Source organism: Aspergillus aculeatus (assembly GCF_001890905.1).
Source record: "Aspergillus aculeatus ATCC 16872 unplaced genomic scaffold ASPACscaffold_4, whole genome shotgun sequence".
NCBI classification, from domain to species: domain Eukaryota; kingdom Fungi; phylum Ascomycota; class Eurotiomycetes; order Eurotiales; family Aspergillaceae; genus Aspergillus; species Aspergillus aculeatus.
Genome location: NW_017962979.1, coordinates 2,065,146 through 2,092,803, shown reverse-complemented (window position 1 = coordinate 2,092,803; position 27,658 = coordinate 2,065,146). Strand labels below are relative to the sequence as shown.

General features: G+C 51.7%; 8 protein-coding genes across 8 annotated transcripts; 6 read left to right on the top strand and 2 right to left on the bottom strand.

The window, feature by feature from the left end:
• Positions 1-1,102: 1,102 nt before the first annotated feature.
• Positions 1,103-2,422, top strand: ecm33 (GPI-anchored protein Ecm33; the record flags this gene model as incomplete). Its single annotated transcript, XM_020202427.1, has 3 exons — positions 1,103-1,163; positions 1,228-2,068; positions 2,122-2,422. The coding sequence occupies 3 exons, from the start codon at positions 1,103-1,105 to the stop codon at positions 2,420-2,422; spliced, it is 1,203 nt and encodes a 400-aa protein (XP_020058855.1).
• A 2,558-nt stretch (positions 2,423-4,980) lies between these two features.
• Positions 4,981-6,223, bottom strand: ASPACDRAFT_58823 (uncharacterized protein; the record flags this gene model as incomplete). Its single annotated transcript, XM_020203390.1, has 3 exons — positions 4,981-5,367; positions 5,399-5,782; positions 5,882-6,223. The coding sequence occupies 3 exons, from the start codon at positions 6,221-6,223 to the stop codon at positions 4,981-4,983; spliced, it is 1,113 nt and encodes a 370-aa protein (XP_020058854.1).
• Positions 6,224-13,818: 7,595 nt separating this feature from the next.
• On the top strand, positions 13,819-15,903 carry ASPACDRAFT_76910 (putative HLH DNA binding domain protein). The gene is made up of 2 exons (XM_020204824.1): positions 13,819-14,248; positions 14,310-15,903. Exon 2 carries the CDS (start codon positions 14,314-14,316, stop codon positions 15,406-15,408), a length of 1,095 nt encoding a protein of 364 aa, XP_020058853.1. The 5' UTR covers positions 13,819-14,248; positions 14,310-14,313; the 3' UTR covers positions 15,409-15,903.
• A 1,004-nt stretch (positions 15,904-16,907) lies between these two features.
• Positions 16,908-18,353, top strand: ASPACDRAFT_24735 (ANP1/MMN9/VAN1 family protein; the record flags this gene model as incomplete). The annotated part of the gene is made up of 4 exons (XM_020199285.1): positions 16,908-17,080; positions 17,180-17,811; positions 17,869-17,916; positions 17,971-18,353. 4 exons carry the CDS (start codon positions 16,908-16,910, stop codon positions 18,351-18,353), a joined length of 1,236 nt encoding a protein of 411 aa, XP_020058852.1.
• A 1,003-nt stretch (positions 18,354-19,356) lies between these two features.
• ASPACDRAFT_41341 (uncharacterized protein) lies at positions 19,357-19,865 on the top strand (the record flags this gene model as incomplete). Its single annotated transcript, XM_020200924.1, has 4 exons — positions 19,357-19,433; positions 19,489-19,544; positions 19,609-19,772; positions 19,836-19,865. The coding sequence occupies 4 exons, from the start codon at positions 19,357-19,359 to the stop codon at positions 19,863-19,865; spliced, it is 327 nt and encodes a 108-aa protein (XP_020058851.1).
• A 1,240-nt stretch (positions 19,866-21,105) lies between these two features.
• Positions 21,106-22,582, top strand: ASPACDRAFT_58819 (4-hydroxyphenylpyruvate dioxygenase family protein; the record flags this gene model as incomplete). The annotated part of the gene is made up of 3 exons (XM_020203389.1): positions 21,106-21,785; positions 21,853-22,017; positions 22,198-22,582. The coding sequence occupies 3 exons, from the start codon at positions 21,106-21,108 to the stop codon at positions 22,580-22,582; spliced, it is 1,230 nt and encodes a 409-aa protein (XP_020058850.1).
• Positions 22,583-22,882: 300 nt separating this feature from the next.
• ASPACDRAFT_1897749 (acyl--CoA ligase) lies at positions 22,883-24,757 on the bottom strand (the record flags this gene model as incomplete). The annotated part of the gene is made up of 4 exons (XM_020198726.1): positions 22,883-23,091; positions 23,160-24,031; positions 24,107-24,143; positions 24,224-24,757. The coding sequence occupies 4 exons, from the start codon at positions 24,755-24,757 to the stop codon at positions 22,996-22,998; spliced, it is 1,539 nt and encodes a 512-aa protein (XP_020058849.1). The 3' UTR covers positions 22,883-22,995.
• Positions 24,758-25,432: 675 nt separating this feature from the next.
• Positions 25,433-27,287, top strand: ASPACDRAFT_76905 (putative G-patch DNA repair protein (Drt111); the record flags this gene model as incomplete). Its single annotated transcript, XM_020204823.1, has 5 exons — positions 25,433-25,616; positions 25,716-26,135; positions 26,192-26,976; positions 27,030-27,125; positions 27,189-27,287. The coding sequence occupies 5 exons, from the start codon at positions 25,433-25,435 to the stop codon at positions 27,285-27,287; spliced, it is 1,584 nt and encodes a 527-aa protein (XP_020058848.1).
• Between the last annotated feature and the right edge of the window lie 371 nt (positions 27,288-27,658).

Here is a 27,658-nt window from a genome sequence, read left to right as displayed (position 1 = left end):
AGTAGTAGTAGTAGTAGTGTGTGNGNGNGNGNGNGNGNGNGNGNGGGGGGAGGGGAAGGGGCTGCTGAGCGAATCAGAAAGGATTGTCAGGCATGATCATTGGTGAAGTGTTACAAGATGGAGCAGTCTAAGAAGTCCCAGGATGGACTGGTTTCCGGTCAGAAATTCAGAAGAACCGGATTCCTGTGGGTTGGATCATGCTGGTGGCCGGTTTATTATTCTTTCCCGCCGCCTTCCCGGTACTTTCGTTACCATGGACACACTCGAAAGGAAAATGATTGGCCCAGCCGAGCCAGATTCATTCAGGTACTAAGTAAATTGTACCTCTAGAAGGTACAATTACTTCCGGGATCTCTGTAAGTTACATTGTATTGTATGGTTTTTGGTGTGCTCATACACAATCCGGTAACGTCGCAAGGAGATTCACTCTTCAATTCCCCCGGTCTCAGGTCCACACCTAAACTAGACTAAACTAAACCTCGGGGCCACGACTCCTTTCTCGTCCTCCCTGAAAGTCTTCCTTCCCACTTTCTTGGTGGTTTTTCCTTCTTGTTATCCCAGTCCCAGTCTTTCTTTCTTCTCCTCCTCGCCCTCCTCCCACTCGCTCGCTTCTTTCTCTTCCCTTCTCTTCTTCCCTTCTCTTCTCTCTTCCATATCAGAAAGTGCCTGCCTAATCCGCCGCACCAAACAAACCGATTCTTTCCTTCCCTTGAAGGCAATCGTTAAAACAAAACCTGAAAAAAAGCTTCTCCTTCGTTGAAGCTCCCTTCTTCCATTCGTTTATTTATTGTTTCGCTTCCACCCCTTTCCAGCTCTTACGCTTGACTTGACTACAAAGGGCCACGCCTTGCCCAGACTTCACAAAAATCCACTCTCCAGTCATTGGTAGGTTTCCATGTTTGTTTTCATTGTCCCACTCTCTTCCTGCATCGCTCAAATAGATCGGCTTGCTCCCGCATCGGCTGTCGAGTGAGCCCGATACTGCATGTCAGAATCTTGCAGCCAGTCTTGGAAGACAGGCTTCTAAAATCTCCCCCATCGCGATTCTTCCAAGGCTAACGTCAAGTTCTGGATTCGAACAGTCTAAACTCAACTCGAAACAATGGCCATCATCAAATACGCTATTCCCGCCATCGCTGCGGCCCAGGTCGCCCTCGCTGCTAGTGAGTGAATCTCTTCCTGGGTTGCCGAGATGACAGTTGCAATTCTTACTGACCACGAAATCAGGCTGTGGTAGCAGCGGCAGCACCATCACGATCTCCAGCCAGAGCGATGCCGACAGCTACGCCACTTGCACGAAGCTCACCGGTGACGTTGAGATCAGCGAGAGCTTCTCTGGTGACCTGAGCATCAACGGTCCCTACGAGATCACCGGTGGACTCTCTAGCGATGGCGCCAGCAACCTCACCTCGCTCACCTCCACCAGCCTTGCCACGATCGGTGACACCTTCAAGCTGAACGGTCTAACCACCCTGACCACCCTCAGCTTGACCAACCTGAGCAGCGTCGGTGCCATCTCCTGGACCGCCCTTCCTGAGCTCCAGTCTCTCGACTTTACCAAGGGTGTCTCCGAGGCTGGCGATGTCGAGATCACCAACACCGGTCTGACCAGCTTGGATGGTATCTCTCTCAAGAGCGTCGGCACTTTCGACATCACCGAGAACACCAACCTGAAGACCGTCAACGTCAACGACCTGACCAACGCCACTGGTCTGATCAACTTCGCTGGTAACCTGGACTCTCTCCAGATTATCCTCCCCAACCTTGCCGGTGGTACCAACATGACCTTCCGCAACGTCAGCGCTGTCTCCATCCCCTCCCTCAAGGAGCTGAGCGGACAGCTCGGCTTCTGGGGCAACACTTTCTCCAACTTCAGCGCTGCCAACCTCACCAGCACTGGTGATCTCGTCTTTGACGACAACACCGACCTTGCCAACATCAGCATGCCCGTCCTCAAGACCGTCAACGGTGGTTTCCAGATTGCCCGCAACGACAAGCTCAAGGAGATCGCTTTCCCCGACCTTGAGACTGTTACTGGTGCCATTGACTTCAGCGGTGAATTCAACTCGTAAGTTGCCTACATTTGCACTGACTCTACGTGCATCGACTGACTTGCTCTAGTGTCTCTCTCCCCGCCCTCGAGGAGGTCAAGGGTGGTTTCAACGTCCAGAGCACCGGTAACCTGAGCTGCACCACCTTCGAGAAGATGCACAGCAACAACGTCATCCGTGGTACCTACAAGTGCACCCAGACCTCTAACCCCACGACCAAGGACGGCTCTTCCGGCACCACCACTTCCACCAGCAGCACCAGCTCCGCTTCCTCCACCTCCAGCGACAGCGCCTCTGTCATGAACATTGTCAGCGTCCCCGCCATGGGTGCCGCTGCCATCTTCGGTGCTTTCGTCCAGTACCTCCTGTAAAGGACCCCCGATAGTGATTGTTTGAGTGTGCCGCTTTTGTTAAACCCATATGATGGTCGTTGTGTGTAAAGTTGCTTAATGAGCAATTGGTCGTTATTCCCAGTACTCTGCTGTTCTTATGATAATAATTTGAATATTGGGTTGAGCAACATTTGCGCAGCAGTGCTTGCCTTCGAAGAAATGATGGTTAATCCTTGTGTTTATCTTGCTTAATATGGAGACGCGGCCACGGGCTTGTGGACGGTTCGCCCTTTGGCCGCCCGCATTCGATGCTGGGCTGGATTGTGGCCACCGGGCATTCGCCCCAGTGAGCGGTCTCGACGTGTGTTATAGACGTTCCTTTGCTGTTTTACGCTGCTTCGTTGCATGCTAGTGCATTGCTTTTGTATTTCATTAATTCATCGTCCATACTTGAAACTATCAAAATCCCCCTCTTTCTTTCTTCAGTAGTTCCGATCTGCAGTGCACTCAAGAGTCAAGCCAGGTCCCCAATCTCGTGCAGCCCGAAAGACCGTGGTGCCAAACTTAATCTCCACCGGAATCATCGAGCGTGCATTGAGCTGCATTCGTATCTGCCTGGCCAGCCCAGACTCTTAATCATCTGTATATGGTTGGACGCCTTCATGGGTCTGTCTGTCTCTCCGCCGATGCACCATCCTCTGATCCGCAGCGGATGACGATAAGTATATGACGTATAACTTGCCTTTTTACCTATCCAGGCATACGCCATCTGAGACGTCTGCCCGGAGGGAAAGGGTGTGTTGTCCTCCGACGACGCACGGCTCTCGCAGCCGGTGGGTCGGTCGATACCTTGGTCTGCTCAGTGTTCAACTTGCAGATAATTGTGCATTGCAGACGAATTCATGGTCTGCTCAGTTCGTGGAAACAATGTGTCTGTGCTAGGAGTATTGGTTGCCGTGCTTCACTTCACTTATTTTGTAAACCTGACTGATGCGGACTATTTAGTCCATATCTGCTTTTATCTCACAAGGTTCTTTCTTCTGGATGTTTGGTCTTTTTTCTTGTCCATTGAGCGACCCGGAATCAAGATCCGAACAATAGGGGATGGGAAAGAAAGTGAACTGTGGTACCGGTAGTCTGTGACGGTCAACATATACATCCACTGCGGCTGTGCCAAAACATGACATGTCAGTTTGTTTTTTCTTTCTCCCTCTGGACAATGAAGGGGTTGGATCCACTACACCCACACAATTGCCTCTTCACGTGGTCTCGAGCAGAGCTCTTGCAAGGAGATTATGTCTCGGAGGAGGAGCAATCTACAGTTCAATATCATACTGGCAGGTTTAACCGCTCTGTCGGGGCCGATAGTTAGCGGGCTATACACTCTTTTTCTTTTATCCTTCGTTCTACGACAGCAGCAGAGAACCATTTCACTCCAGGGCTTTTCGAGTGGGAGGGAGGAGGAAAGAAGACAGCCAATCTCACTTCAATCAAACAACGTGCGGAGTGGCTGCTATTCACTCTCTTGAAGGCTCGGGAACTAATCTCGTACTGTAGCTGATACACCACCCGCAAAAGAAACCAATCTAATATGGTTGATGATGAGGACCAGAGTCACGGAAAAAAAGCCACTACGCCAAAATGACCCAAGGCTGCCCGCTTACCACCAAGCCCGGCACCTGTGGCAGCACTGATGGTTGCAAGTCCTGCTTTTGCCGTTCTCGACCACGTTCCTCTCGCAGCGTCCTTCGGGGTTGGGACCTCCCCCGCAGACATGGCATTTCCACTTGCCATTGTACATCCGGAAGGGACAGTTTTCCACAGCGCAGACGCCATCCGAATCATAATGAGTTTCAATGTAATCATACTCAATGAACTATCCTTGCGCATTGATGTATGTGCCACGTCGTCGCTGGATCTCCTCGTACCGCAAGGGATGTTTGCCGCATCGTGCCGTGGGAGTGCCGTTCTGGGCCATGGTGGATGGGGCTGCTGTCTTTGGTTGAGTGATGGACCCGTGAGTGTGTAAGTCCGAAAAGCAGCTGAGGATCGAAGGGTGAGGAATTGGTTGAGTTGTCAGGCTCGGCTATTCGAATAGGGAGAAAGCGAATGGTAGCATGACATGACGGTGGACTCCAACAGATATCAGGCCCTCTTTTAAAAACAACGCCGGCTGTGAAGAGGCTTCCAGAGCTTTCGATGACGCAGCGTGTGTGGCTGATGGCTGGGTTGACTAAAAGACTTATGCTTTGTTGATTTTCGGCACTCTGCACGCCGCGGAGACAAACGGGTATTGGTGACCTTGTTGGGCACTCATTAGAGAGATACTATCCGACTCAAGTCAGTCATGGAACAGTACAGGTCAGCGATTTGTAGCCCGCCCGTCGTAGCACCGGCGATTAACTCAAGAAAGAGCGGAACAAACGGGAGCAAAAGAATGGGAACTCGGTGTGCGCACCAGCCATGCGAGAAGCCAGGCAAACAGAAACACGTAGTCATATTCGGGAGGGAAACAAACAACCAAGCTGATCAGAGCATTCACTAGGTACACCATCATAGGGCTCCAAGCCTTTGAATCATAGCCAGCCATCTATCCTTCAGTCCGGTAAACACAGGAATTCGCGGATCGCCTTCAACCCCACAAGATCACCTGCTACTGTTCCCTTCAGCTCTAGGGGCACGTAGCCCTTCGTAAAGCCTCCCTCTAGATCTATAATCCAAGCGTCCTGGTTGCTGTCAATCAGAACGTTGTCTGGCTTGACATCTCCCCAGGTCATACCCCTCTGGTGTAGCGCCATGACAGTTTCATGAATCTGGTCAAACCACTTGTGGCGCACAGCAAGATCCGTCGTCTGCATGTTGTCCCGAACATCCCACAGTGTGGTCTCGTGGGGGATGAACGATACCAAAATTCCCGGACACTGGCTCTCCAACCCTATGAAGGCAGCCAGCTTGGGTGCGCGGAGGGAACACCCCTCCAATTCCTGAAGCATTGTGGCCTCGCGTGTAAGCCACTTCCGCCATTTCCCTTCTCTTGTAGATGAGCGGCGTGCCGTTGATCTCAACCTTGTATACCCAATTCGGGGCCATCGTTTCCAGAAATCTGGCTGCCGCGAGTTCGTAGCGGGGAAAGCCGGCTGGGATGTCTAGGTCCAGCCAGGGGGTGTTGTCATATCCCGGACCCTGACGAACCATCAAGGCGGGAAGATGGCCCGGCAGAGTGAGGTTGATGAGCCTGGGCAGTCCGTCCTTGGTGGTCACCAACTGCAAGTGGACTTCGGCGCGCAGGAGATGACTCTCGAGGTCATCGCCTGTCCAGTCTCCATATGCCTTGAAGAATGGCTGGCACAGTTCCGGCAGCAGGCGTCTCAGGAAGGAAAACGTGTTGCCCTCACTTTCCTGGAGCATTTGGTATCCCAGCGTGTTCGTGTTCGTCTGGTCGAACGGGGCCGGCGGTGGTTTGGTGCTGACCAGGACTCGGAAGGTCGTTCATCCGACCACATAGTTGTGGTACAGCATCGTGTAATCCAAATCCGATATGATCTCGGGTTTCGGGACTGGAATGAACATTCGTGGACGGCGGATGGCATAGTTCGCAGATTTCCAATGCCAGACCCGAGTGAGTTCGGCCTCGATCTCCTCATCTGCATAGTCGGCACCATTCACCTTGGGAAGCTCAAGTATGACAAGTTCTCTCTCGTCATCGGAGCTCTCGTACTCTGAGCCCTCGTCATCGGAGCCCTCGTCATCGGAGCCCTCATCATCGGGGTGGTCATCACTGGACTTCTCATGCTTGAGGGGCTCATCCGGGCTGACCGAACTATCGGGTTTCACCGCCATCTTGAAAAGAAAGCGATATCCCTGAGACAGCTTGGAGAGAGAGAGAAAAAAAATCAAAGACATACCAGAATAAGCCAGGAAGATTCAACCTCGTCAGGTTCAAAGTGGTTCGATAGAGTGAAAACGACAACGCATTGCTAGAGTGTGAAAGTAGAACGGTATAGACATACTGACACGTTGGAAGTTTTTTATTTGGCAGTCTTACACCAAGAAGTTCGACTTGGCTATTGTGCAGACAGTTTTCTGATTGAAGCTGCTTGGTAGATTTGGGGGACGGGGGGGGGGGGGTCCGTTGACTATTTCAGCAACAATCACAACAGAGCGATGCTTTTCCTTGTTCAAATTGAAGCCGTCAAAGAGCAGCACTCATTGAGCCAGAGGTAATCTGTTTCAGTTGATGGTGGATTGAGGTGGCAGAGGAGGGACTGGACTTCCTTTGTTGCCATTTGAGCCAACTCTGACCAGAGCGGATAGCCGCATTATGTGTCGTTTGGCACGCAAAGAGCACGCAGCCATGGAATTTAATGAAAGCTGGAGCTCAAGACGCTTAAGCTTCAGGTCAATTCATTACCCCCCATTTTGGCTGGGACATTCGGATTTTCCAGCGAGACTGCGAGTTAGATACAGACATAAGCCGCAGAGGGCTGCGCATCAACCCTCCGAAGGGCGCCATAGAACCAAAGACACCTGCACAAAACATCGCGAGTATACCCAAGCATCGGACAGCATAAAATGCCCTAGCGAACGACGAGTTCCGAGACAGCACACCACAATCAGACAGCTCGGGATGCGGTCATGGATCTTTGCCCTATGGATGTCATCGTGTTGATTTGATCAGTCATGCGAAGACGAGGGGAGGGGCATAGCTACAATCAAGAGCTGGGTAAGAGGAAAAAGTACTGTACACTGAACAGAGACCTCCATGGCATGTAGTCCGAGACTGAGTCCTCTTGTGTTACTCGCGTAGCCACCGTAATTACTCTCTGTACAGTGACATACAGCCCCGAGAAGTCCTACCGGACAAATGCCTGCCCGCCGGCTAGGGCATGATGGGCTAAAATAGATTTGCTTGAGCTTGATTGGCTGGGACTTCTCGGAGGATAGATTGATTGGAACGGGGACTGAACACAAAGCACTCACCTTTTCTTCACATTCAATTAGACTGGCTACGGTACTGGGTATTTAGACTATGGACTATGGACTATGTACTACTGTACTACTGTACTTTGCGCCGAAAGTCCCACCGCACGGTACCGTAGATGCCATGCCATTCTCTAAATCTGGTATGTGAACGCGAATCCGTCGGCAATGGTCTCAACTCTAAATACGGAGTCGCGAGGGGAAAGGGAAAATAGAAAGAGAGAAAAAAAAAAGAGGGAGAGAAAGAGGATGTTTCGAATCCTGCGGCCCGCTGCCTATGTGGGGATTCACAGTTCTGATAGACTTTCTTTGTCTTGCATCCCTTAGATTTGAGATGAAGCAAAGTAGAGCGAAGGGAAAAAAGAAAGGATAGGGAGGGTCGAGGATCCGTGCGAGTCTCGAGTTGAGAGGTTGAGTACGATTGTAACTAACTAACCAATGTAAGTAAGTACAGTACAGTAGAGGTTTAATTCGGGGCTCCCCCGACCTCGGGCTTCGATCAGGTGGGAGGCTCTTTCCTGTGTCTGCAAAGTCGAGGATCACCTACGATTTTACTCTATTTAAGATTCTTTTCTGCCTGCTGAACGGATTGACACGGGGTCGGTGGTAATAATAGAAAGGCTATTTGGAATGGGTCGAGGGTGGATCCCGTGAGATGGAGTGCTGATGATGGTCGTTCTTGTGTCTGGTTACAGAGTCCTCGGGCCACATATGATAGATAGACGGTAACCCTGTATGGAGAACTGACGGCTGATGATGCCTTGCATCATCAATGTCAATTGCGCATGCCTGAAGCTTCTTAGTCTGTCAGAGATCGAAGGGGGAGCAACACTTAGCCAGCCCTCATCGCTGGTCTGTCCTCTCGCCTCCCTCCCCCGGTAGGGCCTGGAACGCGAAGCCAGAGTGGCAACGATTCATCCAGGTTGTACTGAAAGGCCACTTCGCACTGGGCCCAAAGCAAAGTGCAATAATTTAGGCAAGGTAGAGATGATGAGGCAAGGTGGTTGTTGCCGACAGGGGGGGGGGGGAAGATGTCCAGAGACGGATTCGGACAGTCCGGCAGGAAGATGGGGGATGCTGCATCGCCATGGGCCGGCCATTCGAGGGTTTCTATCGAGACAGTCTACCGAGATCCGATGGAAACCATAGAATCACTGAAGAATAACTACGGAGTACTCCCTTAGTGAACCTGAAACATGGCACGAGTCGTCGTAGCCTTGCCGGCGGCGACATCACCCGACCTTTTGTCTCGCCTTTCATCGGATATCTGATCGCGATGACCCGTTCGGGGAATGGGACCTCACCTGCGAAGGGGGATAATGTGAGTTGGGGAATGGGACCTCACCTGCGAAGGGGGATAATGTGAGTTGAGACTTCGTGCCAGCCCGGCTAGACCATCCAGCCAGCCAGCCAGCCAGCTCATCTCAGCTCCATGAGCTGGAGACCCAAGGTGGCAGAGGATGTGGCGAACTGCATCCGAAAAAAAATCTGATACATGAGGTGATCTTGCATAGTGGCACGCCGGGACAACCCTGGTCATTACCCGCACCATGACGGACGTGGCTCATGTGTGGTTGGGGATTAAAGTTATATGTGTATGTTCGACCATGAGACTACTTAGGCATGTAAGTATATTGAGGGTTGCGTACGTACTACTGTAGAAGCCACCGGGGTGGCGTGGGGCCCAAACGGGTCCGTTGAGGGGCAAGCCGGTAGAGCCAGGGATGGTGCCGTAGGCAAGTCGACAGGTAGACTAGACGAGAGTGGATTTCCGGGTTCAGACAGCGCATTGATGGTAGAAGAGGGGGTGGGAAGGGGGTCTCAGCGGGGAGGAGAGGGGAGGGAGAAGTGGTGCTTTTGGTTTTGTGATACATCACGCCTAGACTAGCTGATATGATTAGTGGTGGTGGTGGCTGGTGTGTTTTGACTTTTTGCCCCCTCTAGGAGAACCGTTATCTTAGGGCAGACTGCCCGATAAGTTACTACATAGGTAGACAACACTCAGATGATGGCAATTGGCAAGTCCCTTGGGCTGAACTTTACGCTTGTAGCCTTTGTGACCAGTATCAAGCCAATTTCCTGGGAGTTCAATTTGACGAAACAAGTAATTAGTCAATGATGTTAGGTCAATGCAGTAAATTAGTTATGAATTATGAGTAACATACTTAACTCACTAGTTGGTTAGTCTACGCAGTTGAACTCAGGCTGGCGTCTTATTGAGGACCCGCTAAAAGGAAAAGGAAATGCTGTGTAGCGCAAACCCGCAGTCAAATTCAACCTAACCTTCTTCTCCCGCTCTCTCGTTCTCTCCCTTGGGCCCAGTGATACGATCGGCTGCCACCCACGTTAATTCAGAGGACTATGTCACAGTGGCTGTCTTTCGTCTGACAGGCAAAGTCAACTGATGGTCTTCATTACTCAAGAGAGGCAACACTGTGTCCGTGTCCTGTGGTAGATCTCATTAAGGAGCCGCATTAAGGTTCAATTCAGCCCCTCTCCCCGGGATTCGTTTTGTCGTGATTCTTGGGTCTCGCTGCCGGGAATCCCTGGCAAGAATCAATAGATTGGTAGTGATCGATGATTCGAGACCACGATATATCGGAGAATAAGCGAGAATCTCGTCGACACAGACGGTAGGGAAGGGCTTGCTAGCACCACCACCACCACTACCACCGGCACCCTCCCCGGACAATATTCCTGGCTGAAGGTTCAACCATGGGGCCCGTGAGCACCATCAACTATCCAAGCCATGTACGGAAGTCTGCATGCAATCATCTGAACGGGAGGAAACTCTGTAGACCACAAATGAGTTCGTGCCTGGCATCCACAGCGTGCAAGGTATCTCTGATCAAACAGGGGCTAGGGTCTCTTGAGGATCGCGCTCAGTGTTTCATGATCCCATTCCGCAAGTGGATATATGTATTGCCAACTCATCATGTTATGGAGAATGCGTACTTTCTAGCCTCCACAGCGCTCGTTCAGTCGGTCCTCCGTGGGGAGAGGGGGCAAATCAATATATGTCAGGCCTTAATAGTTGATACTTGGACTTTCAAGCGGTGGTAGCCAACGACGAGTGGCCAGCAAGCTGCTGGCCAAGTATCATGGAATAACGTTCAGCGTCATGAAAGTCATTTTGAAATCCATAGAGGAAGCAAAGCTCTAGGCCGTAGTGAGCATAGCCTGTTTTGGCATAGTGCTGCTGCTCACTTCCCGGCCCTCTGGGGACGGACGGAGGGCGGCGTATGACGGGACGGGAAGGGAAAAGACCATGTGGGAGTATTTGTTTGCTATGTCGTTGACAATATGAGCACATTCAGTTATGGATGACCATCAATAGCCTACTAGGTGCTAGCAAAGATGATGGCGATGGAACGATAATAGTGACGAGTATAACGATCTTCTCCTCGTCAAGTCAGTCGCCTCAACAACGTGGGGCTACCATACCTAAGGAAAAGTTAAGGACGCCGGAAGACCCATTATTTTCTTCACCTCAGGAGGTGCAAATCTCAGATCCGGGGACTCTCAAAATATGACAGATCTTACGTTCCAGTTTGAGGTCCATTTTACCCCCTGCCTACGATTATCTACAGTACTCCATAGTCGCAACACTGTAGGTATAGTACTTATTTACATTCGTATGCTGGTTTCTGTTCTCACTTTTTTTTTTTTTTGGTTGGTAATGTATGGAATCATTGCATGGAATAGTGCTCCCTCTTGACAGCAGAGTTGTCAATACCGCTGTTGAAGGCTCGTTATTGTTGTGGTTGTTGATGTTGCTCTGGGCTTAGTGCTCTGGATTGACTTGTGGAATAGATTCCAAAAATTCCCATCATACAAAGTATAAACAAACAGTGGCGGGCGATTGAGTCCAGAAGTCACGCTTGACAGGCCGCCAGTCACATCCTGACATCCTGGTCGCTGGGATCAACCAGAGGCCCAGTCGGATGGGCCCTTCCTCGGCTGTCGACGATCCAATTCTGTCCCGCGGGCTACATTACCTAGTCCAGTCTCCGTACTGCGTCTCCGTACCATACATAGTACTGTACTTAGTACAGTAGGTTGAGTTTGGACCCCTTAAGTCGGGCCCATTCGGTCTTCCACATAAAAAAACAAACTCTATGGCCCTGTCCACCTGCTGCGTTTCCCAATTCGGTAGTACATGACTGTTCAATGCGCTGGGCCTGGAGCTCGATCACTCCCATTGTTATTGTTATTCTTCGCAAAGATATACTACTACTACTACTACTACTACTACTACTACTACTACTACTACTACTACTACTACTACTACTACTATTACTAAGTTCGACGATGACGACAGACGCTGAGCAATGCAAGGCACCGACAGCAGTGACAACACCCTTATTCTGACCATTAATTGATAATGAATGACTGTGACTCTTAGCCCTGCTATCTTCCAGGTTGGGAGAATAGACCAAAGCAGAGGAATGACATCGTGGTGGGCGTCATCGCTTCGGGATTTCCCTGGCATGACGCTAAATCCATGGCCTCCTCGCAGAACCTGTCTCACGTACTTTTTGCATCTTCCCTCGAGAGTCCTTGCTTCGTGCTATCAAGTACTGATCCCCTTCTGCCGAAGTGATGATCTGCTTTGGGGAACCCTCCACTCGTTTGCGCGTCGGATGTTTATGTATAGTACATACTGATTCCAGGGCTTTGGTCCCTTTATTGGTACTTTTGTACTCTCGATGCAATGATCTCATTGTCGTGAGCAATAATGAGACTGCAGGACTCCGGAGTTCTCGCCTTCTCGGGGTCGCATCTCAGCACAGTACTACGCCTGTTCCTATACTGTATATAGTATCTGGAGTTCTCGAATGCGGTACATGCGATGAGGTACCAAGGAGACGATAAGCCATCCAGCCAAAAGTTCCGGATGTCTGATCCGATCTGCGTTTCGTCGTCGGTACCTTGGCTGAGTGTGTCCCCCCTGCAATAATGGCTGATCGTTCCTTATAGGTATGGTCCTCAGAGAGACCTGTGCTTCCTACTGTACCCCGCAAAGGCTGTCTGCTCGAGCACCGACAGGATAGATAAGCGCCAGAGACTCGGTTCTTACCTCCATAAAGTCATTGGATAGCGCTTGTCTCCGTACAGATAATAGGAACGTTTCCCACCTGGACACTATCAGTTCACGGATGCACCGCTGTCTGGGTCAAGGTGTCGCTCTCAACACTTCCCGAAGGGACCATGGCCATTGGCCCGAGCAGACTATTGATGGCTGCAATGCAAGGGGAGTCGATACTTTTCGCCCCGTGTAGATCGAAAACCGCTGTAGTGGTGACAAATCAAGGGTCTTCGATCCTCATTCGACTCTCTTGGTCATCGGGATCATGGCACGTTGATTCGTCGATCCGGTGCTGCCTCGCGTCTGTGCCAATTTGTGATAGAGATATCTGCCCCCAAGAGGACCCAGAGGACCCAGAGGACCCAGAGGACCCAGCCTAGGACCCGAATGATCCCAAAAAGCCACTAGCTCGAGCTGTCGAACTTTGCCGGAATCTTCTTGGTGCTTCCCCGCGTGTCCTCATGGAGAAGAGGACGATGAAGTAAGAGCAGGAAATCCCGAATGGGACCAAAATGGAGCCAGAAGGTCAGATAGGCTTCATTGTTCCTGGCCCGAAGGACGTCGGGGATAGTCTGGATGCACGAACTCAACCACCATGACAATGCCAACCAAGAATATGCGCCGTGCCCATTATGATGATCTAGTATATCGTGTAAGACCTGCACCAAATTGGGGAATATCTTGCATACTTGCGAGAGGTCAAAAGCAAACCTTTGCTTTAGGAAAAATCAAAGAGAAAAAACATACATGGTAGAAAAAAGAAAATAAAACGATGAAGAAAAAAGCAAAATGAGAAAAATAAAACTAGGGAGAAAAAAAAGGAATATTTCCCCAGAAGTAAAAATAACATCAAACAACGCCCGGGAAGGAAGCTGTATGTAATCGACCCATGGTAGCCCCATTTCCTTCTTGAGGTAGTCGCAGATCGAGCTAATCCATTTAACTCAGACTAGGAAAAGTGCAAGCCCTGTAATCACTGGTTATGGATGCTTGAGGGGGGCCCGGCCTGGCGGCGGTGGTGCCGGTACCAATGAAGTGCAGTACCACTCTGGGATGAAGTTGTTGATACATCCTTCCTCTCAACTACAGCTTGCAGTGCTAGTTATTCATCTTCACTTTTTACACATACACACACATACAAACTCACACGCACGCATAGAGAGAAAGATGAACCCTCTCATCTTGCCTATCCTTCGGATCTCCTTCTCTCCATCTGATGCAGTTCATTGCCAGCTCAACTGTACGTCTGAGCGCCACCACAATGGCGTCTTTCCGCGCTCGCTCTTCCTCCCCTCCCCACCTCCTTCATTGGATTTATCAATTCCCCCTCCTGTCTCCTCGTTCACTTCCTGCAATATAAATCATGCAGCGGAAGCCTCCCGTATCCCTGGAAAGCACAGTGTTCCTCGATTATATCTTCCATACCTCGTGGTTTTCCATTGAATATCCTCAGTGTTTCTCGGCTTTCCATAGCAACCCTTCCCCTTGATCACAAATATTGTTTTCTAGCATCACAATTCATTCGCCACTCCCATCTTTAGTCACTGATCTATCCCCCTTGAAAGGCAGTCTCGAAACTATATATATGCCATCTGTGTTTGCCTCTCGTCGTTGAAATTACTCTCAGACATCCCGCGAAGGTGCAGACGTACCGTACATATCAGAGACATTCCCCAGTCTAGACGCATCAGCCTCAGACATACAGCATCCCCAACTGCAAGAGACACCCTCCTGTGTCTCACTCATCAGCAAATCTTTGACTGAATGTCTGACGACATCGTCCGACGCTCTCCATCGTGAGTTACCTTCCTGTGTCCTTGCCTCCGAACGCAGAGCTGACAGCTCTCGGCTGCATAGCGACATGCGCACCATCTCCAGCGCCTCCAGTACCGCAGACATGAGTGACGACCGCCGTCTACCACCCCTACCACGGGTGGAGCCCTTGCCCCGGGGACCTTTCAACCCCTTCACTTCCAACATTTTTGCTCCGAGCCCGCCTACGTCACACGAAACTTTCCCTGTCAGATCACCTTGGCCATCGGCAGAGCATATGGTGGCACCTCCATCCCCGGCGACCTCCGCTGATAGCTCTTGGCCGGAGCCTTTGCCCTCGCAGAAAGTTCTCGAGTGGCACCAGGAGCTCTCTCACAATGAAATCCTGAGTCTAATCATGCCTAAACACATCAACCGCAAGCCACCACTGCAGCAACTATGTGGCCGCAAGCGGAAGGGAAACATGATTACGGCGGACTCGGACGAGCAGAGGGAGAAGCACAGAATTGCCGAGGGTAACCGCCGCAAGAACCTCAGCCAGTTGCACCGCGAACTCGACAGTCGCCTCCACGATTTCTTCCTTGAGCGAGCAGGTTGGAATCCATCCAAGAGTCTCCCTGAATCGAAAGAGCATATTGTGCAGGCCGCTATATTTCTCATTGACTTCATGCTTGTGATCATTATTCATCTGATCCACCAGGAAAATGAGCCGCCGCGTCACCTTTCGAAAAAGCTGCAGACCCAACTCCGTTGCATGCAGCTGCAGCAAACGGTGTCCCACCTACAGCAACAGAATCAGAGCCTCCAACAGCAAGTCAAGACCCTGAAGCAAGAGAATCAGATGTTGGAGGAGCGCAATCAGACGCTTGAGTTTCAGCTGAAGACGTATGAGCACATGTTCCGCACCTCCAAGAGCGAGCACATGGCCCCTCAGCCGATGCCAAATCCAGCAGAGCCCAAGCCACGGAACATGCTCCCTGGCTTGAGGGTGTTCTGTGACGAGATTGCTGTCAATGGCCCTGAGTCTCGGTTGGAGCACATTCCCGCTGCAGCAACGCAGTCATTTGGTCACTCTTACCCGGGGAACACTCCCCCCGTCACCGGCCCCTCGTCACCGATGTTCACTCAGGCATCTTACTCGGTACCGGCATCACGACGCCCATCGCTCAACCCGTCGCCCTGATCGACTTGAGCGCGCCGCGTCAACGAACAGCTGCGAGCGCTGCACTCAGCAGTCAAATTTAGAATTGCATATAGAGACTGGTACATACTGCAGTCGCAAATCCGTCACCACCCTTTTCAACTGTGTTTCTTTCTAGCATAGCCGGAGCGTTTTTCATCGACATACACTGGCAACATCAGAGCTTGCATATTGATTTATTTATTACTTTGTCGAGTACGGGATCCACGTGACGAGGCCTTCCTTCTCTGTCTGGTGTCAGCTGATTTCGAGAGTTGTGTGGTGTACATCAAAAGAAAAGGTCGTTCGGGGTGCATGAGCATGGCATTTCTCATGGAGTTTGTACAAGTTCCTCCATTGTTTATATTGTCTATATCGAGAGAGGCTACACGGGGTATCATTTGTGGGCTTCATTTCTGGCGTGAAACGGGATCTATCTGGGAACCATCTTGTGATTTACTGAGTTTAGAAGCATTTGTATACATACATGATCATTTTCGGTAATTCAGATCTCTTTTGCAATCTTCTTCCTTGTTTCCGCTCATTAGTTTCGGATGTGTTTCAGAAGGCTTATGAGTAAAATCATTATGAGAGAAACCCCATGAGAAATGTATGTCTGACGGGTGTTACTCACGAAGTAGTATTACGAAATGAGCCAATGGCCGGCAGCAGAGGAGCGGATTTTCTTAGATGCCCTGGTCAAAGTGGTAAAATTCTAGAGAGACCTAGTAGGCAGAGGTCACGGGTGGAATGGGTGTCTCCGAGAGCAAGTGAATTATTCATGGTTATGCTGATGAGTAAGATATCATTAGTCAGGTCCACGGTACCCTATTAAAAGTAACGGACCAATCCGGTAGCGGCCAACTGGACTCTCTGGCTGGAACCATCGGGCGGGTCGAATCTTCTAATCCCTCGCTGTCAAACTGGTCCGTCTTCCCTTTCGACGACCGTTCCCGAATTTCCTCCTGGGCTTGCGACGCTGGCATTGAATTGTCGAGGATTAGCAGGGCTTTTGTTTTTGTTCGAATCTTCTGTCCGGCTCACGCCTACGTTCGTTTCAAGTCCAATTTCCCATTGCTCGGTTTCGGTTCCGCGCTCTACCGCAGCCAGCCCTTGAGTCGAGTTCCCTTACTACCCTTTTCCTTCCCCGGGCGATCGCAGGTCCCCCCCTCCCCTTCTTCTCCGTATCGCATCATCAACTCTGACCTGTCCACGTCAACCCATCGGGCTTGTACCTGGCTTGGAAGTTGATTTACGATCGGGGCTTACGTCAAGTTTCCTCTTCCTTGTCCCGGGAATAGTCTCTTTCTTCACTTCGTTCGCCTGTCATCTTGTCGATCGGAGAGCGATTAAACGATCTCCTTGGATTTGTGTCTTAGCGACAGGTGAATCACGAGAAATCGTCGCCTGTTGTGAGCATCGGCGATTTCCAGATAAGTGAAGCGGGGCAATTCACGGATTGGCTCGCGTTCAACTTCAGCGACCTTTTCTCCTTTACAAACATGTTGCTCCCCAAGGGTGGTGTAACGTGGAAGTCGGCCAAAGCCAGGCTGCCTCCATGGCGGGCTGTCCTGTTCATGGTCACGAGAACTAGATTCCTAGTATCACTGGCCGTGACTGGCTTGATGGTCCTTCTATGGCGTGGTATCAGCAGGTCGGCTTCAGAAATGCAAAGGTGAGTCCTCTCTCTCATCGATCGCGCAGGTCGCGATACAATGACTCCCTATCGTGAGATTAAGACACGGAAAGAGTTAACACCGCCGACTGCATGCAGTTTCTATTGCTACGGCCCTCCGAAATCGCCAATGGATATGTCCATCAACGAAATGGTCGAATGGAACGCACATCTTCAGACCCCTGTGGTCTTCAATCACCACGATGCCTACGAAGTAAACTCATCCAACATCAAGCACGTCGACCTCAATCCCATCAAGTCGACCCAACAGGCCGTCGCGAACGCTGAGCGAGTACTTATCCTGACGCCACTACGAGATGCCTCGGCTCATCTGATCAACTACTTCGACCTTCTCTACAAGTTGACGTACCCCCACGATCTCATCGATCTGGCCTTCCTCGTTGGCGATAGCAAAGATGACACCATGGCTGTTCTTACCGCAGAATTGGCTCGTATTCAGTCTCAGACCGATGAGAAAATCGCTTTCCGCAGTGCTACAATTGTGGAGAAGGATTTCCATAGCGATTTCCAGATGAATGTCGAAGACAGGCATTCATTTGCTGCGCAGGGACCGCGCCGCAAGGCTATCGGCAGAGCTCGGAACTACCTACTCTACTCTGCTCTCAAGCCTGACCACTCATGGGTCTATTGGCGAGATGTCGACATTTCTGACAGCCCACCCAGTATCATTGAGGACTTTGTCGCTCACGACAGAGACATTCTCGTGCCCAGTATGTTATTACCTTCAGACATGTACCCTAGGAGCTTCATACTAATCATCGTTGCAGACATCTGGTTCCACCGCTACAGGGATGGCCGCGATATTGAGGGTCGCTGTATGTACCACGCCAACAAACCAACTTATTGACTCTGTTTGCTGACTCTTGCAGTTGACTACAACTCGTGGATCGAATCCGATAAGGGACGTCGTCTTCGCGAGACGCTCGATCCGGATACTGTTTTGGCCGAAGGTTACAAGGAGTATGATACTGGCCGACAATACCTCGTTGGCATGGGTGACTGGAGGAACAACAAGGATGAGGAAGTCGAGCTGGACGGCATTGGCGGAGTCAACATCCTCGTTAAGGCTGACGTTCATCGGTCTGGTATCAACTTCCCTGCTTACGCCTTCGAGAACCAGGCCGAAACCGAAGGATTCGCCCGCATGGCAAAGCGTGCTGGGTACGGCGTCTATGGACTACCCAACTATGTTGTCTGGCATATCGATACCGAAGAGAAGGGTGGTAACCTTGGGGGCCGCAAAGCCTATTAGCTGCATTTACGGGTTGATCCTATCTTTCATGCAGTCTGAGTGAAGCGACCATCTTCATCCTTGTTACCAAAACTCGAAATACCCTTTTTTCCCTGTGTACATCTGAGCCGTTATGATGGTCATCTATGTGGAGGCTCACCTATTACGTTTTTTTATTTCAACCTTTGTGTTCTCTTCTTTTTACCTTCTCTTTACATCTGTTCTATTTGCCTGAATGCATGCTACGGACACTGAGATGGATATCTCACAACTCCGGTAATTTTTATTTCTTTGTCTCTTTCTTTTTTGTGTGTGTGTGTGTTTGCGATCCAGGGTTATGTCTGGCTTTGTTGGCGCTACAGGGACAGTGTTTAGGTATATTGGAGAACACCCATAGAGCGCCGGTTGACTGAGCTCTGATTATGCCTTGCTATGTTTTTTCTTGCGGGTAAGATACCAGTGACGAGTAGCTGCTCGCCCAGCGGCTGGTGCTCTATGCGCACCAGCCATGTTTGATTGTGTATGCCGATGCGCATTGCACTCTACGCTCTGTCTCGATTACTGGATCAGAGCGACAATGTCATCAAGTAAGAGGTGCACAGAGGAACAAGGCTAGGCACGAACTCTGATCTCCATGTCCATGTACATATGTCGTACAGGGTAGAGTATTGCGAGCAATAATAATCTGCTATGACGGTATCATTGATAAGCATGAGCCCCGCTTCCAAGGTGATCACTGCGTCAAGACAGCTGTGAGACATGGGGGAGAGGGGGTTAGACTAAATCCCAGTGACACCAAACCGGATAAGTCTTGCGCCCTCAGCTCCGTGCTGCCCGCCCACCACCCACTTCACTCAACCTCCCCGCCCTCCGCTTTCGCTTTCCCCTCGGCCAACGCCATCTATTTCTTCTAACTGTAATTTCTCTATTGAGTTGGGCGCTGCTACTCCTTTTCCTCTTCGTTTCTTCCCTGTCACTACTACTGCTGCTGCTGCTATACTTTCTTAACTCAACTGTCAGCAAAATGTCTGCCAAGAACGAGTTCCTTTGCATCCTCCCGGACAAGCCCGACGCATTGGCCAGAAGACTGGAAGTGCGCGCGTAAGATTGACTCCTTCAACCGTTAGCCGCTGGCGCAGAGCTGAAAATGAAACAGACAACATCTTGCAAATGTCACCCCTCTTGTTGAGTCCGGAAAGGTTGTCCTGGGCGGTATGTCCCAAGCAAATCATCCTCCCAAACAATAACATCGGCTAAATCAATGGAATGCGGATAGGAGCTATGCTCGACCAGCACCCGAAACCAGACGACTCCGTCTCCTTCAAGGGCAGTGTTATGATATACGTCGCAGAGAGCAAGGAGGAGGTCGAGAGGTTGGTGAAGAATGATATTTACACCAAGTCTGATGTATGGGACCTAGAGAAGGCTCAAATCATACCGGTACGGTCATTATCTTCTTGTCTTTTCTTTGCGCACGTGCTGACATACTTCGCCATACTTCAGTTCAAGTCTGCTGCTCGCTTGGCTTTGTAGATCTCTCTCCCATAGTTGGCGAATGCAATGACATCCTGGATCCCCGTGACAAATTGTTTGAATGGTTCCTTTTGACGGATTGTAGTATACCACTGAAACCCTTTGTGCATAACAGCTGATAAATTTCAGGTTCGAATCGACATGCTCGAGTCGCGCTTATCCACAACACTTCCTTGGTAGTTAGGCCACCTTATTCTGTGCTTCCCACGATCATTGCCAGGTTTCCTCCGAGATGACTGCTAAGTGGCTTCCATCCCCAGGACTCCTTGCACGCCTTGAATCCATTGCTATGCATAGTCGAGGGGCTATCCGCATTTGCATGCATCAACCGCTACGCCTCTCTCTCCTCTTTAGGAAGACACTGTACACGCGGCACTAGCTCTGTCGTGACAATTGTCGCTGAATGCTGGTTTCCTGGATGTGACTTGTGCTCGAATGCTCTAGCTCTTGCTCAGCTGCGAGCTATCTAGTCGCCAAGACTGAACTGCATGGATGATGAAACGGTCGTCGAGGGTATTCGTCGTGCCTTTCATCATTCGACGAAACATGCACAGTCTAGACTTGGCACATATACTCCGATGCAATACTACCTTGGGTCACCGACTCGTCATTGCATGTACAATGATCGACGCTGTTGCTTTTGTGTTGTGTCATCAAATCGAAGCCCACTGGAATTTGAGCTTGCTGAGGATTTGAAACCTAGCATTTACTTCAGGGGTCCTGGGTCGGGTGATGCAAAGAAAGGATATTTGACGTAAGCAAAAAGGGAGGGATGATTTCGAAACTGATATCTTGAATTAGTCATGTGTAGTAAGACTGGTGGAACGGTGACGTTGTTATCACATTTTGAACTAAGTGAACCGTTACAAGGGTTAGTATAAAGTGCAGGGCCAACCGCCCTTGCGGATATCTATTACGGAATCTGATAATGTAGATCGCTTTGATATTGCATGAACCGGATCTGACACGACTCCGTGGGGTGGTATGTACCGGTCTATGGATTTGCGTTCTCACGTCACGCACATGTGCCATCATGTTCCAGTATTTAGCCATGAGGACGGACAGACCGTGGCAAACGTGGGACGATAACAACAGCAACCACGACAACCGAAATAACAACACAGACAACGCTCTCCGCGAGGTTCAGATCTTTCACTATCTGCCTTTGACAGGACACTCATTCCGTTCGCCTAGATACATCTAGGACGCTAATATATTGATACTCTCCATACCGTCAGCCATGCCTTCCAATGAATCTCTTTCCCAGCCTGCGACCGGCAACGGCAACAGCGCCGTCCTCCGCAGCGTCAACCCGAACTATACTGGCTACGACTATGTAAGCTGGTACGTCGGCAACGCCCGCCAAACGGCGACATACTTCGTCGCCCACTTCGGCTTCAGCATCGTCGCCTACCGCGGCCCTGAGACGGGCTCCTATCTCTCGTGCTCGTACGTCGTGGCCAACGGCGCCGCTCGATTCGTCTTTACTGCCCCCATCGTGGCCGCGGACAACGCCGCCGAACAGCGGGGCTCGGACGAGGATCGCCGGCTGCTCGACGAGATCCAGACGCATCTGAACAAGCACGGGGACGGGGTCAAGGACATCGCCTTCCAGGTCGACGACGTGACGGGCGTTTGGGAGCACGCCGTCCAGAACGGAGGAGCCGTCTCGCTCCAGGAACCCACGACCCTGACCGACGAGGTCGATGGCGAGATCCTCCGGGCCACGATCAAGACATTCGGCGACACGGCGCACACGCTCATCAACCGCTCCGGCTACCGGGGCGTCTTTCTTCCCGGATACGCCGCCGTGTCGGGCCTCGACCGCTTGAACGACCTGCTGCCGCCGGTCGATGTCATTGAGATTGACCACTGCGTGGGCAACCAACCGTGGGACGGGTTGGATACCATTGTCAAGTTGTAAGTCTTCGTCCTCTACCTCTGCACAATACGTACGTGAGCTGACTATAGCCTCTTCTGGCGCCAGCTATGAGGACGCGTTGAACTTCCACCGCTACTGGACCGTCGACGACAAGGAAATGTGCTCCGAGTTCTCGGCAATGCGCTCTGTTGTCGTGGCCTCGCCGGACGAGGTGATCAAGATGCCGATGAATGAGCCGGCTGTTGGGCTCAAGAAATCCCAGATCGAAGAGTAAGCTTTCTCTCCTTCTGAGTGGGTGTTTCATTTATCTACAAACCCACTCCCTCTTCCCACCCTTACTCCCGACATCATCATCCGAGTCCTCCCAAACCCCCTCCACTTCCCATTCAAACACAAACCCACGAATCCGAAGAAGGACAGATGAAACAACTCCCTAACTACATCCTACAGATTCGTCGACTACTACAACGGCGCCGGCTGCCAGCACATCGCCTTCCGCACAGATAATATCATCGCCGCCGTCGAGAACCTCGGCAAGCGCGGCGTCAACTTCCTCACCGTGCCGGCCAACTACTACACGACCATGAAGAAGCGGCTTGCGGCGAGCAGCCTCAGCATCGCCGAGGACATCGACATCCTGCAGAGGTACAACATCCTCATCGATTTCGACGAGGGCGGCTACCTGCTGCAGATCTTCACCAAGCATGTGGTCGACCGCCCGACGGTGTTCATCGAGATTATCCAGAGGGAGAATTTCGATGGGTTTGGGGCGGGCAATTTTCGGAGTTTGTTCGAGGCGTTTGAGCGCGATCAGGCTGCTAGAGGGAACTTGTAGAGTGCAGTTGGGTGGGTTCATGCATTGGTTTAGCTGTGGGGAGGGGTGTGTTTTGGGAGCTAGAGCGTCGTTTTTGGGTTCGGATTGTTGGGGTGATTGGGTTCTTGTTTGTCTGTTGCTTCGATTCTGAGATGTTTGGGAAAGATCAGAATGCGGGTTTGTGCACAGAGAGTGTGCTTTACTCAAGCTTATACTGGGGCTACAGGGCTGCAGGGCCAGGGGTTCTGGTTTCTCTGAGCCGTGATGAGATACGAGATGCGGACAGGTTATAGAATAACTAACGATTGTGGCCTTTAGGACAAAGATGATAAGAACAGCAAGATATCTATCTATATTGCAAACATCCGCCTAACTCTTTTCATTTGTTGCGTGAGCAAGATCTATATTCTAAACGCATCTCCAAGGCTACACGACTACAGCTTGGCCTTGACCTTCAGCATCGCCTCGGCCACCTTGCGCCGCTGGATCTTCCCCGTAGCTGTCTTGGGAATCTGCGGGACAAGCCAAATCTGTGAAATCATGCGTGTTAGCAGCAGCCATTCCGGTGCCAAGAACCAGACAGCAGCGACAGACATACCTTTTTTGGCGTCTTGAACTTGGCCAACTTCGACTCCACCCAGGCCTTGAGTTCGGCCTCGGTGGCACTCGCACCGTTCTTCAACACCACCGCCGCCCCGATCTCCTCGCCGTAGTGACCCTCATCGGGGATGGCGAAGCACACCGCCTCCGCCACCTTGGGGTGGTGGAGGAGGGTATTGTCCAGCTCGATGGGACTGATCTTCTCGCCGCCCTTGTTGATCAGCTCCTTGATGCGGCCCGTGATGATCACGTACCCGTCCGCGTCCTTCTTGCCCTGGTCGCCGGTGCGGAAGAAGCCGTCCTCGGTGAAGGACGACTTGTTGGCTTCCGGGTTGTTCAGGTACCCCTTGGTGACATTCTCCCCCCGCACGCAGATCTCCGCCTCCTGGCCCTGGGCCACTTCCTTGCCGGCCGCGTCCAGGATCCGCACTTCCACCCCCTGGCCGAGACCCACGCTGCCGGGCTGACGCTTCGCGGGGGGCAGGGGGTTGCTGGTCATCTGGTGCGCGGCCTCCGTCATGGCGTAGGCTTCGAGCACCGGGGCATTCAACGCTTTCTCAAGGTCGTGGAAGGTCTTGGGGGAGAGCGGGGAGGAGCATGACCGGATGAAGCGGATGGCCGGAATGGGGTTGGGTAAGGGGGTCTTCAGGAGGATCTGGTGGATGGTGGGCACCGCCGAGTACCAGTTCGCCTTGTAGGTGATGAAGTCGGGCCAGAACTCCGACGCTGAGAATCGGGCGGGAACAATCACCGAGCCCCCGGAGTACAGAGGCGCCAGGAATGCGGCTAGCAGACCGTGGACGTGGAAGAGGGGCATCACCAGGTAAGTCCGATCTGCTGGAGTGAGGTTGTATGTCGCTTTGATGTTGCCTGTGCGGGGATTGGTTAGATCGAGGGGGACGGGGCTTTTTGGAGGATATACTGGGGCAAGGACTGGATGCTTACGCATTGTGGTGGTCAGGTTCTTGTGTGTGAGCGGGACCTGATTTTGAGAGCGGTTAGTGATGATACCGAAAAACAAAAACACGGACCTGATCACAGGGAACAGGGCATGAGACGTACAGCCTTGGGCCTGCCAGTGGTTCCGCTCGTGTGCAAGACGAGAGCAACATCATCGGGTTGAGCTTGTTGGACACTGACGCCTCCATTGCCAGATAGCTTGCCCTGTTCCTTCACATCGAGCACGATCTCGGCACCGTTCCAGTAGCACTCGGCGATCGCGGCATTGTACTTTCTCCCCGCGCGAACGGCGGGACCTTCCTTCGCATAGGAACCCTGGGGGATCAAGACCAGGGTGGAGCTGAGATCGTCGATGTAGAATTCGAACTCCTCCTGCTTATAGGCCGGGTTGAGCGGCGCGGCGATCGCCCGCTGCCACGAGGCGGCCAGAAATGCCACGATGAACTCGTACGAGTTGGTCAGCGCCAGGGACACGGCGGCGCCATGCCCGACCCCAAGCTTGGCTAACTTGGCCTGGAAGTCGGCGATATGCTTGTGCAACTGCTGATAGGTTATCGCCAGAGGATGGGTTTTGTTGGGCACTAGGATGGCGATATCCGCACTATCGGAGGAGAATGACCGCGCCAATGTTGCCATGACGAGTAGTGTGCTGCACGAGGGTTACACTTGGGTCTTGGCTGCCAAGGATGTTTAAATGGTACTTCAGATGAGTATTGTGATGATGGTGATTTCAATAACACAATAGCACAATGGCACAATGGCACAGTGGCACAATGGAACTCTTTTGCGTCAAAGGCTTTCTTCAGTGTCAAGAACAACTCAAGAGTTGCAGGCAATCATGCCAGCCAAGCAATTGCATCATGACCTCAACCGTTAGGTATCTCCCAATCCCTACATAGTTAGTGCCAGTACGGGCCGGATACTTTGTTCCGTTCCACTCTCCTTTAGGGCTGGGCTGGGCTTACTTGGCCTCGGGTTTTCCTAATTCAACTCTGGGGCGCTCCAGTTCACCGCCGACCACGTGATCGGATCCTCGTTCTGCTGGCTTCGTAGGCGGTGAAGACCTGGAATGGTTGCATCCCGAGAGGCTGTTGATATTCTGCCGCCTGGACGGTGTGGAAAGCGGTGGAGCGTAGCGGCCACCGCTTCGCCGGAACTGCCGCTTCTCATTATCATCAAACCTCAGACAAGTCTATGAGAGTCGTCGGGGATTTGCGTCATCCAAGCTTAGCGGACTTGTCTTTTATGACCACACCATCTTTGAATCTAGAACACGTTATTATCGCTGAATGTACTTAGCTGCCATTCGTCATGAGCTCCGATCCCGCCCCTCCTAAGCCTGGAGGAGGCCTGTCACTATATGCCAATCTGCTGGACCCCTCCGCGGATAACTCTCCCGGAACGATTTCTCGCGCGCCTGTTGTGTTCAGACAGGGCGCTGAGGCCGAGGCCCAATCCGATGATCCAGCTGCGAAGAAGCAGCAGCTCAGTGCCGGTAGACTCATGCCCTTCTCTTTTGAGCGAACTTTGTCGTCTCTTTGATCGATCTGATTGCTCACTTGTCCGCCCGGTGATTCATGTCGGTGGCATTCAGCTTCTCTCCGATTTCAACCTACCAGAAGGCCTCAACTCGCTACTCAGAAACCTAAGCCAAAGCCCACACTGCCTAAAGCCCCAATTGCTCCCACGCCGGCCGCTGCATCAGTCAAAACCACCCTTGCAGACTGGGCGGCTACCGAAGATGACGATGTCAACGGGTTCTATGCTGGACCGAAGAGGCAGCGCGGAGGTCGTAAGAAGCGCAAGAAGAACCGGGAAGTGCAAGAATTCATACAGAACTGGGATGATATCTACGATCCGTCTCGGCCAAACAATTATGAGGAATACAAGCATAGCGACGAGCAGATAGCTGAGATCCGCGAGTGGAAAGACCGTCTATATGCACATCGCATGGCTAGATCGCCCAGTAGGGAGTCATACAGCGACGATGATGATTATGCACGGCCAAGGAACCGTAAGCCACACTATTGGCATGGCGAGAATGTTCATTTGCTCACCACAGGATTCCAGGTCAATTCGCGCCCCCCGGCAGTTTCGCACCGCCCCCGGGCCTTAACGATGCTCCTCCCAGGCCACCTGTGGAATCACCATCCACTGAAGAACGAACCGAAACTCCGGATGATGTGTCGATGGGAGGGATTCCCCCGCCCCCACCGCCAGATGAACCACCAGCCCATGTTCCCGACGACCCCACAGGCGAGGATGCTTATCTGCGAAGGCTCCAGATGTCGACGGCAGGGAGCTCAGCAGTGCCCCCGCCACCGCCTCCGCCACGGCCTCTGGATGAATTGCAGCCAGCTTCTGCGACCATATCTCGCGCTCCGGTTCGATACACACTACCACCTCCTCCTGAGGACATACCTGCCTCGGAAGCAGAGCTTGAAGAGGTGTTCGCAAAGGAGCAACCGGTTGCTGATGAGCCAGGAGACGATGGTCAGCGCTCCCTAAGACCGGGCCAGAAGGGCTTTGCGGAACGACTCATGGCAAAGTATGGCTGGACGAAGGGCTCTGGCCTTGGTGCCACAGGGTCCGGAATTGTCAAGCCACTGCTGGTCAAAGTTGAAAAACAGAAGAAACGGCCGGACTCAGAAGGGGGTGGCTTTGTGACGCCCGCTGGACGGGGTAAGGTCATTGGCGGTGCGCGGAAGAACGAGGAAGAAGGCAAATTCGGCCCAATGAGTGAAGTAATCGTCCTCAAGGGCATGCTTGATGGGATGGATCTTGAGGCTGAATTGGCTGGCGACGGAGAAAGCGGTGGTCTCATGCAGGAGATTGGAGAAGAATGCTCCGACAAGGTCAGTGATTATACGACAAACCCTGTCGATTGCCCTATCTAACTTGCGAGCAGTACGGCCGTGTCGAGCGAGTTTACATCCCACGAGATTCGATGAAGCCCCCTGTTCCAGTGTTTGTGAAATTTACCAATCAGCTTTCGGCTCTGCGGGTAAGGCAATACCTAGTCATGTCACTCATCAGTTGCTGTCCAGTGTACTAATGAGGCTTGTAGGCAGTCAATGCTCTCGAGGGCCGAATATTCAATGGAAACGTCATTACTGCGCGGTTCTACGATACACAGAGGTTTGAGGAAGGGGATTATGATGGTTAATAGAAGTGGGACCTAGTGATAGTCTAGCTAACTTCGAGCGCGAATAATAACGTGACAGAGGAACATATATCACATCTTTCAAATCTTACGTGTACCCTTATCGAGCCTGGTCATGCAAGTCAGAGAAAGTGATTCTATTGAATAAACCCTCGTCAGAAGGCTCGGACTTCTCAGCGTTCTTTGAGTCCGGAGCAGGCTTGTTGTGTGTTTTGACCTCTCCTGTTTTAGGGAGTGGGATACCAGACTGAACCCTTGGTTTCTTACCCACCTCGTTGCTTGGCTTGGCTTCCTGTTTCCTAGGCAGTGGGATGCTAGACTGGCGCTTTGGCTTCTCATCCACTTGGTTGCATATTTTGACTTCCTGGTGCTTG

What these genes read in the sequence shown, in the direction of transcription:
- ASPACDRAFT_76910 (XM_020204824.1), top strand. Translation starts at nt 14,314, where the DNA reads ATGCGCACCATCTCCAGCGCCTCCAGTACCGCAGACATGAGTGACGAC.